The 15,231-nt window shown below is 44.9% G+C and overlaps 1 protein-coding gene across 4 annotated transcripts in view; it reads left to right on the forward strand.

Annotated features, from left to right (window-relative positions):
- FNDC3A (fibronectin type III domain containing 3A) overlaps positions 1-15,231 on the forward strand; it is a 59,096-nt gene that overhangs the window by 36,469 nt on the left and 7,396 nt on the right. For all 4 annotated transcript variants that reach the window (XM_083484902.1, XM_083484899.1, XM_083484900.1 and 1 more), the window contains 12 exons: positions 985-1,038; positions 2,410-2,531; positions 2,619-2,793; positions 3,497-3,583; positions 4,496-4,634; positions 5,207-5,275; positions 5,691-5,809; positions 7,972-8,077; positions 9,477-9,652; positions 11,583-11,696; positions 12,913-13,062; positions 14,515-14,795. In XM_083484902.1, coding sequence (XP_083341028.1) covers positions 985-1,038; positions 2,410-2,531; positions 2,619-2,793; positions 3,497-3,583; positions 4,496-4,634; positions 5,207-5,275; positions 5,691-5,809; positions 7,972-8,077; positions 9,477-9,652; positions 11,583-11,696; positions 12,913-13,062; positions 14,515-14,795 — 1,592 coding nt within the window. The remainder of the gene's footprint in view (positions 1-984; positions 1,039-2,409; positions 2,532-2,618; positions 2,794-3,496; positions 3,584-4,495; positions 4,635-5,206; positions 5,276-5,690; positions 5,810-7,971; positions 8,078-9,476; positions 9,653-11,582; positions 11,697-12,912; positions 13,063-14,514; positions 14,796-15,231) is intronic.

Genomic DNA, 15,231 nt, shown 5'->3' on the forward strand with positions numbered 1-15,231 from the left:
CTGACAGTATGGAAAATTTTTAGTACATCCTAATGAAACTTGATACACAGGTAGTTCAGGACATAACAGTTCCTAGAAAAATCAGATGTTCAGCATTACTGTAGACTTCTCATTCAAAACACGGGGCTTAAAGTATAACCTAAAAAGGTTTCCTTGTGAATCATCTTGCAGTCCTTGGGGGGGGGGGGGGTAAGGTGTTATATACACATGTATGTATGTATGTATGTATGGTCCTTTTTTTCTTAAAAAATGTTTAGGGGTACTCTCATTTTCCTACTCATATTGAAATACTGCCTCTCAATGAGGCCAAACTTAGATTCACAAAATGTTTAGGGGTATGTGTACCCCTGCGTCCCCCCAGAAAAAAGCTCTCTCTCTCTCTTTCTCTCTCTTTGTGTGTGTGTGTGTGTATGCTAAAGAAAATCACTCACATTTCTTGCTTGCCACATTCAGAGTACACAGTCCTCTTCAGAATAAGTAGTTGCTGCTTGTTTCTGAATGTTCATTTTCCGAGACAACACTTAAGACCATTGCTGTTGACTCTGAAAGTGTATCCCAAAATGGTTCCGTTACATCCAGAAATCTGAAACTGGGTGCCTCTGTAGGTCAAGACACACTTAATTACTAGTGAATCTAGTAGACAGAACTGTAGGCAGCAAACCTACCTTCTAACAGAGGCCAACACTCCATTGCAGAACAAACCACAAACTGAACATAGGATAGAATATTGAGCTACATAAACTACGTTACTGGGGATGTGGGGCAGTGCGTCCAATAGCAACTGGGAGCATACATTTTTCTGCTTGAAAAAAATACTAGTTTTCAATATACTGGTTATAAATGAACATATGCATGCATGCAATAGGTTTATGTTATGTTATCGATTCAGGATTGGCAGACCTATTACTTATTAGGATAGTGAGCTAGAAATTTGCCTCTTTCAGTAGCTAGGCAAAGTAAAGCTTTCCCTTTTCCCCTTTTTAGACCTCCAATGACAATGGCTCCAAAATAACTAACTACCTTTTAGAGTGGGATGAGGTGAGTTCCTTATTTCAGAATCAACATCCTAATCTTGTCAAACTGAAATTGTATGTTGCTCAAGTCCTTTTTTTTGTACTGGCTAATGGATTGCTCTGTATTTGTGTAAGATTAATAACAGTCTTCAGTATAGCACTGAGAGATCCTCTATAACTGGAAATATTGCAAGTAGGGGTGAGAATCCTATAAGGTTGCCATCTTGTCAAGGAAGTGGTTTTAACCATTTTTATGGTACTGGAGGGAGAAAAAACTTGTTAGCACCTTTGTTTGAGTGTTAATACCCATGAATCAACTGCTTCAGATTTTTTATGAACAAATTAAGGATTGTGTTGCCCTTGGTGCCTTGGAAAGTGCCACGTAAAGAATTAATAGAATAACTAAGCACTTCAGAATCATTGTAAACCTCCAGAAATCTGGCAAAGGCTAGCAGGCCCCCTAGTTAGATAGAAAAGATTTATTTGATCCCTACTCATGCAGTTCTACCTGTTGTCCTATGGTTACTGCCCCAGGGAAGTAAATCCCATGATACTTTGAAGTGCATGTGAATATGGCCCAGGCGACAGGTTTTCTGAATTTCACCAAAAAAAAAAACCAACCCTGAAAATTAGAATCAGAATTCATGTATGCCTACAAAGCAAATTTATAAACATTAGCAGTTGTTATAGGATCATAGAACCTTGGTTCCTTTAGTCAGGAATCTCGACAGTTTTCTTTCCAGAGGCCAAGAGCAAAGAGCTCAATTAGGTGTTTAAACAATTTTCACAATTTTGGTTTGTAGGCATCAGCCATGCCACTGCATACTAGTCGCAGAGAAACCACAGCAAACGAAAAGCTATCTGTTAATAAATGTAATAGCTGCTGTTCTAAACATAGTATCTTCCCACAGTGGCTTGTATTATTTGAAACCATACTGATATAGAACACTATAATAGCAACAGGTTTTAAAAAATTATCCAAATCCTTCTGCATCATTGGATTAATTTCAGTATGTCACAGGCAGCCATTCTAACCATTGCTTTCATACCCTGCCTTTTTTTTTTTTTTTTTTTTGCTTCCTATAACCATTGGGGTAGTTATTGTGGGAAACAGGAGAATGGACCAGGTGGACCAGCCATTAGCAGGGCTGCCCTTACACACTCATGTAACATGATGGAATGTTCCTGTACAAAACAACAACACATTTGCTCCAAACCATTCCCTTGGGGCAGTTTTAGCCAATCTGTTCCCTCAATGCACCTTTTCTATGTTAAAGGATTTTGTTTTGTAAATGAAGGAGAATTTTTTTTGTCATGTATAGCCAAGAGTTCTCACAGAGCTAGTTAGGCCTTGCCTTAATGGGCTATCTGATTTCATTTTTGTTTCTCTGAAAAGGGGAAGAACAACGCATACAAGGAATGCTACTACGGTCACCTGAAGCAGCACAAAATTACCAAGCTGACCCCCTCCACAAAATTTAGATTCAGGTTGGCAGCCAGAAATGACATCGGGATAAGGTAATAACGGGTTGTGCAATTTTTTGCAGTTTCCATTCCATTCTTAACAACGCAAGTTCTTGCTAATCTTTTGACTCCTCCCCGCAGTGAGTTCAGCGAAACATTGGTATGTTACACACTTGGAATTGTCCCCCCACCACCTCTGCCTCCTAAGCTAAAAGAAGCAGGGGTAACTTGGTTATCGCTTGAATGGAGTCCTCCGGCTGGAGTATCCACAGATGACTCTCTGACCTACGTTTTAGAAATGGAAGAAGATGGTTCGGTAAGCTTCTGGTGCTTGGAAGCGGGGAGAATAGAAAGGAGCAGCTTCCCTCTGGTGCAGATTAGAATGTTGCCTAGCAAATAATTACATGCTCTCTCATTCAGAAATCCCAGTGGAGTTGGTAGTAGACTATCCCTGAATCTTCCAGGACTAATTTAATGCTGAGTTGTTGTTGCTCAGGGGTCCAACCTATAGAAGGTAGGGGCAAAGTCCAGTGAGTAGGTAAACATCTGAAGCACACCTAAAGGCTGTCATAGACTTTGTAGTCACTGTAATCTTGTGCAGCCTATGTGGGTTGTAGTTGCTGAGCTACAACTCCTATCGGTGCCAGCAAGCAAGCATAGTCAATGGCTCAGAGTGGGACATAGACTGATATGAACTGGGGCTAACCTGATCTGCTTCTTTATTTGAGATGATTACTTAGATATCACTTACCTTGTGGGGGGAGGTTCTGTTATGATAGCATACAACTCTATCTGTGGGGCTAATGCATCTATATACCCTGGGTACAAGGATTTGACCTGCTGACATTAAAATTGTCATAGTTGGCTTTATGCAAATATAATTCATTCACTGGATATTCTCTGTTACAGTTTTATTGACTTCAGGAATGTTTAACATCCTCTTCCTTGGTGTAATAAAAATGCAGTTACTGCATGTGCACATACAAATGTCCCCTTTCTTCATCTTCTCCCCACCCCAGAATTATGGTTTCCAAGCAGGGTACAACGGAGATGAACTTTCTTGCACTTTAGAAGACCTTACAAGGAGCACTTCTTATAAATTCAGAGTATGTACCAAATTCAAGCATTATTAAGTAGTACTTAATCATATTTGTTATATTTATATATTTATATGCAGATACCAGGAAAGCCAAACATCCGCTATGAGAAAATGGAGTTTTTGGAAGGAACCCTTCAGTGTAGTCCAGATAACTGACTTCATTTAGTTATAAGAAAAAATACCAAGATAACTTGAAATGCTCTTAAAACCTTGAAATACCTTCCTCTGTGCTGGCAGATTCTTCACTCCATAGGAAATCCAACAGCCTATCTAATGTTTTCTGTTTGCTAGCGCAAGAGCCCCACAAGAGCACTAGCAGATGGCAGAGTTTAAAGGTTGTGCAGCAAAGGAATCCCAACATCATAGTGCCAGCAGAAACTTGTTGTGCAACCTTATTTGGTGCTGTATTAGTGTTTTCCCTTGTGCAACAACCGCACAACAAGCATATCACTAAGTGATTTTAACCCAGCGCTACGCTGGATAACACCCCCTGGCTTTTTTGGGAGGGTGGGGGCAGAAAATGGTGAGAACCCCCAGGCCTCTTTGCCAGGCTTCCCTTTGAACACTTCAGTTTCTTACCAAGTCATCCTTCGTGTCTCATCCTTCTGCCCACCCACATAACTACCAGGACCATTCACAAATCCCTTTCCTCAAATAGTAATGTTATTGTCTTCCTTTTTAAAAGAGAGTAGGCTTCCAGGTGACTGAAAGTGCTGGGGAGCAGCAGCCTTTGCCATGATTTTCTGCTTGCAGGCTTCCCAGAGACATGTGGCAGCCCATTCTGAGAAGCAGGATGCTAGACAAGATGGATCATCTGCTCTGCTCCAACAGGGCTCTCTTGGTGATCTTTTTATAGAGGCATTTGAATGCAAGCTTGTTTGTTTTTAAGCTGATGTTTGTTCTGTTTGTGATGTGACAGGTGTTTGCTCACAACAGTGAAGGTAAAAGTGCCCCCAGTGAGGTAGTAGAATTCAGCACAATCCCCGACAAACCAGGACCTCCAAGTAAACCAGCTGTAAAGGGAAGGATCCATTCACATAATGTGAAAGTTACCTGGGGTATGTGAACTTTAACTTTATGCAGTCAGGTCTCTCTCTTCCCCTACCACCCCCTCCATCTGCACCGTTGCATAAAAAGAAAAGACACTGGCTACAATTCAGCTCTCTGCCTTTGCTGATTCTGTATGAGCATGTAATTAACTGCACAGAAGTAATGAGCAAGAGGCTCATTAGTCTGGGCTGATGCATTTTGCGATTGCCTGGATCGCTGCCTGTTTAGCATGCATGTATAGATGTGCAGTATTGCTCATAATTCCTTTTTTCTTTGCTTCCCACATGGAAAGAAGGGGGGGGACCTAGGTCCTGCATACACTGCACCTCATCTGGTGCATGGCCATGTGTCACTCAATGCCAAATTTTCAAAACAGTACAGATATTTTAACTTGGAAAGGCTCTATAGTTACCTGGTGGAGGGCTCGGGATCAAACAAACAGTGGGTCGTTTTTCAGCTCTGACTCCTTTTTCTGAGCACAGGTCTTTATTTTGACCAAAATTCCGTTTGTGATGGAACTAGTTGTGTTTATTTTAAACCATGAGTTTCTTTTCATTTCTAAATTCTGCCTTTTCTATAGATCCACCAAAGGATAATGGAGGGTCAGACATCTCCGTGTATGTTCTAGAAATTTCAGAAGCATCAGTTGGTAAGTGACCGAACATGTTAAATGATTTGCTTAGTTACGATCATGTCTGTGTTTCACTTCTGTACGTGACAGGGATCACTCCTGGATTTGTCTAACTTAAAACTTAAGAGATAGTAATTTTGTTTTGATATATCTGCACTCACTTTTTAGCCAAGATTGGATCCTCGAGTGACTTCTTAACCATTTATAACCATTGTGTGCTGCCAAGCACAAGCCTGAAAGCAGCAAATATTTGTCATCTGTGGAAGGTCTTTCCTTTGCCTGGAATGAGAATCCGCTCCCGCCCTATCCATGTCCTCTCCTTGGTCCTCTTGGTGTTCCAGTTGCCACACTGCTATTTGTAATGTTGCAAAAGTCCATTTCCCTCTTTCTCCCCACCCCCTGACTATCGATTGATATTTCATTTTTCTCTTAGGGAGTAAATGGGAAGTAGCATGTAGTGGTTCCATGAGAGAACATGTATGCACTCAGCTCAGCCCTGGTACGTCATACAGACTGAGGGTCTTCTGCATTGGTAGAGGTGGCCAAAGCCAGGTGAGCAAGGAAGTCCCTTTAAAAAACACATGAGGGGAGGGGGATGTGTGTATTTCACTATACACAGCATGTGCACCGAAAGCACCGAATATCCATTTTCATCTAGTCATTTTAATTAAATATAAAAAAGCAGGTTTATGGCCTCGCAGGGCTGCAAAATATGGACTTTAAAAGTAGATGAGCAGTGTCTTATCTTACTTATTGCACACAAAGGAACTCAAGGTGACGTTCACGTGGGTCAGACCTGCTGGGTGTCAGAAGCTTTGTTGCATCATCTGCCTTCAAGACTTTGCCCCTGGGTCCATGGTTGAAATCGTCACAGTTAAGAAGGATTGCTACCTACTGGAGTATAGGACCCGCCCTATTTCACTGTCCTTCCACATGCAGAATACCGTATTTTGCGCCCCATAAGACGCTCCGGCCCATAAGACGCACCTAGTTTTTTGGGGGGGAAATAAAGAAAAAAATTTTTATTCCCCCCCCCCCCCCAGGTGCGGGGCTGGAAGAACCAGGTCGGGGAACAGTGGGAAGGCACGCTCTGCCTCCCCGCTGTCCCCCGAGCTTGTGGGGCTGGCGATGGGGAGGGCAGCTCTATGCCGCCATCCCGAGCGGGGCGGGACTTAGCGCCCCGCTCGGGATGGCGGCGTAGACCTGCCTGCCGTCCCGCGACGGCAGGCAGCTCTGTGCCGCCATCCCGAGCGGGGCGGGACTTAGCGCCCCGCTCGGGATGGCGGCGCAGAGCTGCGCTGGTCCCAGGACCGCACGCAGCTCTGCAGGGCCACCGGGAGCGGGGCGGAGCTTCTCCCCCGGCTCCCGGTGGCCGGGCAGAGCTGCGCTGGTCCCAGGACCGCACGCAGCTCTGCACGGCCACCGGGAGCGGGGCGGAGCTTAGCGCTCCGCTCCGGATGGCAGCGCAGAGCTGCGCTGGTCCCAGGACCGCAGGCAGCTCTGCGCGGCCACCGGGAGCGGGGCGGAGCTTCTCCCCCGGCTCCCGGTGGCCGGGCAGAGCTGCGCTGGTCCCAGGACCGCACGCAGCTCTGCAGGGCCACCGGGAGCAGGGCGGAGCTTCTCCCCCGGCTCCCGGTGGCCGGGCAGAGCTGCGCTGGTCCCGCGACGCCAGGCAGCTCTGCGCGGCCACCGGGAGCGGGGCGGAGCTTCGCCCCCGGCTCCCGGTGGCCGGGCAGAGCTGCGCTGGTCCCAGGACCACACGCAGCTCTGCAGGGCCACCGGGAGCGGGGCGGAGCTTCTTCCCCGGCTCCCGGTGGCCGGGCAGAGCTGCGCTGGTCCCAGGACCGCACGCAGCTCTGCAGGGCCACCGGGAGCGGGGCGGAGCTTCTCCCCCGGCTCCCGGTGGCCGGGCAGAGCTGCGCTGGTCCCAGGACCACACGCAGCTCTGCAGGGCCACCGGGAGCGGGGCGGAGCTTCTCCCCCGGCTCCCGGTGGCCGGGCAGAGCTGCGCTGGTCCCGCGACGGCAGGCAGCTCTGCGCGGCCACCGGGAGCGGGGCGGAGCTTCTCCCCCGGCTCCCGGTGGCCGGGCAGAGCTGCGCTGGTCCCAGGACCGCAGGCAGCTCTGCGCGGCCACCGGGAGCGGGGCGGAGCTTCTCCCCCGGCTCCCGGTGGCCGGGCAGAGCTGCGCCGGTCCCAGGACCGCAGGCAGCTCTGCGCGGCCACCGGGAGCGGGGCGGAGCTTCTCCCCCGGCTCCCGGTGGCCGCGCAGAGCTGCGCTGGTCCCGGGATTGCAGGCAGCTCTGCGCAACCCTTGAGCCGGTCTCCCGAGGGTTGCGCAGAGCTTCCTGAAGCCTGGAGAGCGAGAGGGGTCGGTACGCACCGACCCCCCTCGCTCTCCAGGCTTCAGCGAAAGCCTGCATTCGCCCCATAAGACGCAGGCACATTTCCCCTTCATTTTTGGAGGGGAAAAAGTGCGTCTTATGGGGCGAAAAATACGGTACATCACGATAACAACAAAAATGGAGGTTTAGTGAAGGTACAGAACTTGGGTTTAACTTGGCGCAGACTTGTCATGTTCTGAAGGCAGAGTTAACACACACACACACACACACACAGAGAGAGAGCACTGCTTGAAAGAACATGTTGGAAGTGCATGTGAAACGGATGTTTTGTATTTCGACACCTGTAAGCCAATATATGTCTTCATTTCTAGGCCTCTGATATACTCATTGTTCAGACATCAGCTGTTCCTCCTGGGCCATGTAATTCTCCGTATCTGGCTGCAAGACCCAAGACCAAGGAACTCAGTCTTATTTGGGGTAAGATCTGGCAGGAAATGGGGGGGGGGGGCATTCACTTGCAAATTGGATCAGCAAAAAAAGGCGTAGGTGATATTATTATTATTATTATTATTATTATTATTATTATTATTATTATTATTAGATACCTTCCTCTACCCCAGGGGCTCAGAGAGATATATATACTAGTTTTTCTAAATATTAATTGTTTAGAATGCAGAGCCAGAGGCCAACCAGCTCAAACATGGCCAGAAGCCCATCACCAGCCTGATGCCCCAAATCCAATAACCCAGCCTATAGCTCTACAAACTCAATAGATTTAAAATAATAGGTCAAGGCATTGTACTTTGGGTAGATGAAGGTGGTGAACAGCTTCTGCAGGTAGTTTGGCTCCCATTTAAAAGTTGCACCGCCATTGCCTGCTCATCACTAAAATGCTGCCTCGGCGTCCTGCAGAGAGGGCAGTGAGCAGTGTTGCTGTCACAGTCATAACAGAGGGAAAGTATATTTTACAGCCATAATTTGGATTTGGGGGGGGGGGGGGTTAACAGCACCACGCCAAGGGCCCCCTGAAGTTGGCACTGGCCCTGTCCAAGGGGCTCACAAGGCTGGAAGGAGCCAATAAAATAAAAATTGCATTCTAACCATCAAATATATATATTTATTTTTTAAAAAATCAGTATCACACCATAAGTATATTGTGCACAGAACCATACAAAGTCGGCTGGGCTGAGCTCAGCCTGGGTGGTGCTGGGGTCTCTGGACCTTCGCCCTAGGAAAAGACTTCTTTCCAGCAGCCTCACCAACTTTCCCTGACAAGCATTGTTAAAGGTGGTGGCAGCGGCAATCATAAGGCAATAAAAGTAACTAACAACCACTCATTTTTTTTGTTTTTTTATTATTTTATTAAGGGTTTTCTTGTTTACATTGTAAGTGTAATGCCTCATATTCCCCCCCCCCCCATGTAACATTTTTACAAATCTGTTTCATTTGTTGAGGCATTAGGGGGAGAAGGAAAAAAAAGAAGGAAAAAAAAAGAAAGGGGGTGGAGGGAGGGGAGATGGATGGGGTGGGGTCGGGTAGCGGTGTTTCTATTATGCTTAATGTATGTAGAGTTTGGTGTCACCATGCTTGTGCTGTTCACTTGTGTTCCTTTGGTGGTGAGAGAGGTTGGGGTTGGCCTAGGGTGTGATTGTTTGTTTGTGATTGGCTGTGGAGATCTTTGTTTTCGTGTGTGAGTGAGGTGGGTGGGTGTTTTGGATCAGGTTAGCCATATTGATTTGTATGCTGTTGGCGGATTATTGTCATTGTCCTGTTGGGCTGTGTATGTGATAAAGGGGAGCCATACTGGGGTGAAGGTGTCTTCTTCTGTTGAGGTTACATTTTCTCCCAAAACGTGACATGTATTCCTATTTTACAGATCCCCCTGCCATGGATGGGGGTTCAGAGATAACAGAGTACATTCTGGAAATAGCAGAAGGTGACAGAGATGAACGGAGGCAAATATACCGGGGCGAGATGCCAGAATGCACAGTGAATGGTCTCATTCCTGGGAGGACATACTGTTTCTGGACACAAGCAGCCAACAAAGCTGGGGTATCTCATCAGATTCTTTTTTCATAACAACAAATTGCTTATAGAATTTATCTGTGGGTGGGTAGGTTGTAGAAGCAGGAAATCCAGATCAGGGTATGCATTGTTATCATTTTTGCATGCCTTTAAATCTAAATTTCATATAGTTTTGAAAACTTGTCTGGAAAGGTTGAATTTTGGCCAGTGTTTAAATATTTTCCCCATGCAAGCATGATGACCTGGCCACAACTATTTAGGCAGCACATGTTACTGTCATCCTCCCACACCATATTTCAGGCTTAATAAAGAGCTTAGCTTGCCCTTTTATCTGATGCACCCTGGCAATGCCTCTATTTGTTCTGACCTCCATTTCCAATTTACTTCAGCTGCCGCCACTAGTTGGGTCATTTTGAATTTGAAATGGAATCTGAGAGATCCCAAACAGCCTTGGCAAGCGTTGCTTGTCTTGTTGCCCCCACACATCTGCATCTGCCTAAAATATGCCTGGGGAATGGAGTTTGTAAATGTTCTTACCTGCCTGGTCTTCTGGCGGTGATTTTTAATCCAGGCAAATGACTATATACCATTCTGATCTCAAAGCAGAAACAATTGCCATTGGTTGAAGGACTGGCGCCCTTTTCAGTTTGTTTGTTTGTTTGTTTGTTTGTTTGTTTGTTTGTTTGTTTGCTTGCTTGCTTGCTTGCTTGCTTGTTTTCTGCAGAGAATTATTTCAATCTAGAAGGACAGTCTGTGTCAGTTACTAAATTTTTATTTATTCTCTGATTTTAATTTCGGCCTGAGTATATTAAAGCCTCTTTTCCCATTCTTGAATGCACCTGAGAACTTTCTTGGTTTTCCCTTTTAAAGTGAAGGAGAAATAAATGGAGAACTAGATGGAAAGTAGTTTGTGAGAAGGGAAGATTCTAGAGGCTTGCTTCTCCAGTCTTTCACTCAGCCTTTCCAATTGATCACTTGCAGGCTTTCCCCCCGTGCCCTAGCAGATTGGAGGTTCCCAAGAGCCAAATTGGCCTAAGGGGAGCTATAGTCTCTCAGGCAGTAACTACTGCAGGAATCCTGAATCCCTTTCCTTGAGTAAACCTGAAGGGCAGAACATAAAGAAACCAGTAGGTTTTCAGGTGTCGCTGCTCTATAATGGCTGCCTCTTCTCGACCTCAGAAGTCGAACAGAATCCGTTCCAGAAGTCCGTTCGACTTCCAAAACGTTCAGAAACCAAGGCGCAGCTTCCAGTTGGAAGCTCCTGTAGCCAATAGGAAGTCGTGTTGGACATTCAGGTTTCAAAGAACGTTTGCAAACCGGAACACTCACTTCCGGGTTTGCGGCGTTCTGGAGTACCAGATGAGTACCAAGGCATTCGATCAACCAAGGTACGACTGTATTCAGATTATATGCCTGATGGGATCGCACTAGAAGATGTATGTGTACCTTCATGCAAACTTAGTAGATCAGTATAAGATGCAGCCGTGCTACATTGCTAATATGTCAACCACCTCTTATAAATGAGAATAGAACAGGATAGCTCAGCTGGTTAGACTGTAGTGCTAATAATACCTAAGGCTGCAGGTTCAATCCCTGTGTGGGACAGCTGTATATTCCTGCTTTGCAGGAAGTTGAACTAGATGGTCCTCAGGGTCCATTCCAATTCCAACTCTACAATTAAGTGGTCTAGAAATGTCTTAAATTAGAATAAATAACATCACATAAAAGCCAGCATGTCAAAAGTAAACTACTAAGGGTTCTGCTTCAGATCCAAAGTTTGGAGGGCTAATAGAAGACCAGTTTTGTAAGGAATGCTACTGAAATAGACTCAACAGTTCAGTAGCCAGAGAAAGAACATTCCCAGTTTGTCAGTTGTACAACATTGGCAGTCTGTAAGAATATTGAATTGGTCTATCTCTTTGCTCTTTTTTAATCTTGGGGTCCTCTCTCCCTACAGCTTGGTCCTTCTTCAGAAAAGGCAGAGCTTTCTACAGCTCCAGGGCCCCCAGAACCATGTCGCGCCCCTGTGCTAACTTGTAAGACAGCTACTTGCGTAGTAGCCACATGGGAGGTATGTTGTTTATTTACATATAATTCATCTACTCCATGGTTGTTATTCAAGCCCTATTGAAATAAATGTGAATTGCAAAACTCTCAATTTACAATTGTTAATAATTAAAAGCCTTTGTGTGCATAATCAATGAATCCAATAGGGCACACTAACTGTTTCAGTATGGCACTTCAGATTCTTGCGCATTTCACATAAATACAGGATTTTGTGAATAATTCTGTTCGGTAGCCAACTCTCTTTTACTAACTAAAACAGCCCTTACTTGTTTACATGCTTGCATTTTCATCTCGGAAAGCAGAAGATGGTAGAGAGAAGAAAGGTGTAGGAATTGTTTCTTTTGTTAAATTCTTTATCTAGTTAGCGTTCCACTATATATCGCTTTGCCATTTTTGTAAACCAAATAGATTTGTAAACTATTTTTTCCTTAGAGGAGACTCATTGAAATAAACATGTCTAAGTTAGGTCCATTAATTTCAGCAGGTGTGCTCTGTGTAAAACTTCATTGAATACCATCCATAGAGCACTATGACTGATTTCCCCCCCTCTAATTTGGCACTAGCCAAACCCATTCCTGTATCGTATCTGGACTGTCTGATGCACTTGTGAGTTGCTTGTGAGTGCTTTTCTTTGTAGCAGTCCATGAACCCTAGTCTAGAGAAAAGCAGGTGTAGCCACCTTCAAAGGGACTTTGCAGAATTGCATTTCCACTGGTTGGTTGAACTAACTCAATCAGCTTTGGCTTCCTACTGCTGTAGCAGGGGCTGAGCATAGCACAGAGAACCCTGGGGATTCTCTTGCACCTTTGATTGCTTCTCATTCTAAATGCAGCTCTAAAAGCTATGGGGAGGCTCCATGCAACTGCATGTAGGCCATGATTTTGATTAAAAGGCAGAGATTAAGAGCAGCACCAAGAACTAGATGGAAGCCATCATTATGTAGTCAATGTGTTCATCAGCTGATGCCTTTATAAAAAAACAGTGTTGTGTTTTAATGTTCCTTCCCTGTCGTCAGCTGTTCCTTCCCTATCGTCCAGTCATCAAGCAGAAAGGTGGCGTATACATATTTAAATAACGGAGTGTCCTAATGGAAGGATTAGGTTAGAAACCAGCAGTCTTATTTTCAATAAGTTTCTCCTGTGCTACAGGAATATACATGGAATATGTTTGCAATCGATGAGAAATTTTGAATTTTCACTTTTTGGTTTTATTTCCTTCAGATTCCAGCAGGCAATGGTGCAGATGTTACTGAATACAAATTAGAATGGGGCCAAGTAGAAGGATCCATGCAGATAATATACAGTGGCCCTCTTCTGACCTATGAAGTGAGAGGGCTTTCACCTGCAACTACATATTATTGCAGAGTTCAGGTAAGTAAATCTGGATGCATCCACCTTTTTTTTTGCTCAATAGCTATTTGTTCTAATGAGATATTGAACAGGAAGTTAGCTCAGTAATTCCAGAGCTGTGTTGCGTGAAAGATTTTTTTAAAAAAACAACAACTATTCAAGACTCTTCTGACCCCAGAGCATCCTCAATGGCCCATGGCTCTCACTTTATCCACCCCTCTCTGCTAGAAGTAGGTGATTCTGTCATATTGCATCATGAGGCACAATTCGATTCTTCCACTAGTCCGGATGCAAAAAATGCAACTGCTCATCCTGAAATCAAGCTGTCTGTTGCATCTTTGGAAAATTGGAAACAATATAAAAGTCAGGTAAAAATGGTTGAGAGTATTTACAAAAGAAGAAGAAGAAGCTAAAATTACAGAATGAGAGGATGTTTAATCAAACTTACAAATAAACTGTGAGTTCAATCCAACTCGCAACTTATGAACAACTTGCATATAAACACAGACTTGCCATGGACAAATTCAATTATATTTGGAATCCATTCTCACAATAGTAATAGGTTAAGATCTGGTGAAGTATAATAACAACTTAGTACAGTGGTACCTCAGGTTACATACGCTTCAGGTTAAATACGCTTCAGGTTACAGACTCCGCTAACCCAGAAATAGTACCTCAGGTTAAGAACTTTGCTTCAGGATGAGAACAGAAATTGGGCTCCGGCGGCGCGGCAGCAGCAGGAGGCCCCATTAGCTAAAGTGGTGCTTCAGGTTAAGAACAGTTTCAGGTTAAGAACAGACCTCCGGAACAAATTAAGTACTTAACCCGAGGTACCACTGTAAAGTATATAGTTTTTTGGGGGGGTTCCCCTCCCCCCCTTTATTTTCTCTTCTGTGCAGGTGTTGATTTTCTTTTTCTCTTTTATTTATGTCACATCATGTTTAGTGCACATATGATTATGTACTTTTTGAACTTTCAATAAAGCATGAGGTTTTCAGAAGCGACTGCCTCTCTGATTTTGTGTTAGGCCATGCTCCCAATGGCAGCCATTTTTCTTATGCCCCTCCTCCCCTAGCAGCTATTTTGTGATTGGCACCCAGAGCACACTCTCAAAATTCAAAAAGTGCCATCTGGTCCAGAAAGGTTGGCAGCCCCAGTAATAGGGGAAGTAAAATAGTCCACTTTGTCTGCACCATTCAATCCCCCCCTCCCCGGTCTCTGCCATGTTCCCAACACATACCTTTTTCCCCCAAGCTAAAAAAAGCTTCAACCTTTGTAACCAAGCCCTTGTTTGCAAGATCTAGAGTTCTTCCAAGTAAGGAAGCTCTCTCCTACACAAGTGGTAATTTCTTATTCTTATTTTGTATAATAACATTTCCAACTTCTGCACAGAGCAGAATTCTGTGTCAACTACTGAATTGTTGAATTAGCTATTGCTCGTATTTTAACAACCTTTCCTTCATCTTTCTTCAGGCCGCGAATATAGCTGGTGCTGGATTGTTTGGGGAGACTAGCATGGTCACAACCCCGGCTTCCGTGCCAGCTGCAGTGACAGTATTGCACTTGCTCAAAGAAGACCAGATGGAAGCCCGCCTTCCTCTCTCAAAGTGCCTTGCTCTTCAGTGGGAGGAGCCCAATTGCCATGGGGCAGAGATCCTTGGCTACAATATAGAGTATGGGGAAAGACAAGTCTCAACTGTCAACAAAGTTACAAGCCATGTTCTGGAGAACCTCCAACCTGACACTTTATACAGGTGATTAGACAGTTCAGTTTCAGATTAACATAGCTTCATCAGGCGCACACTTAATGCAACAGTCAAGCTAAATTAGATTCAGGGGGCACACAAACAGCCTCGTTATGACACAGGGGCTGTGGGTTTAAACAATGCAGTGGTGCCGCTTAATACTTTTTCAACAGCCCATCTTCCCAATAAGAATTCCTGGTTGCTTTTCTGTCCACTTCCTTGCTCTCCTGCGGCTGGGAAAGCTGCTGAGGTGGAAGGGAGCAATATTTTGGTTGGGAAAGCAACCCAAGAGGACAAAAGGGCTTCCTTAGATTATATTTTAAGTCCCTGTAGCTACCTGTCAAGTTTTTCATTGCTCACAGATACCCAGATTTCTATGTCCTGTTTCACTTGGGCCTAACCTTTCTCCTTAAAAGGAGGTTTCAAGCTCCCTTAATGTTGAAAA

The sequence above is a fragment of the Podarcis liolepis genome, assembly GCF_965112155.1.
Source record: "Podarcis liolepis genome assembly, chromosome: Z".
In the NCBI taxonomy this organism is placed as follows: Eukaryota; Metazoa; Chordata; class Lepidosauria; order Squamata; family Lacertidae; genus Podarcis; species Podarcis liolepis.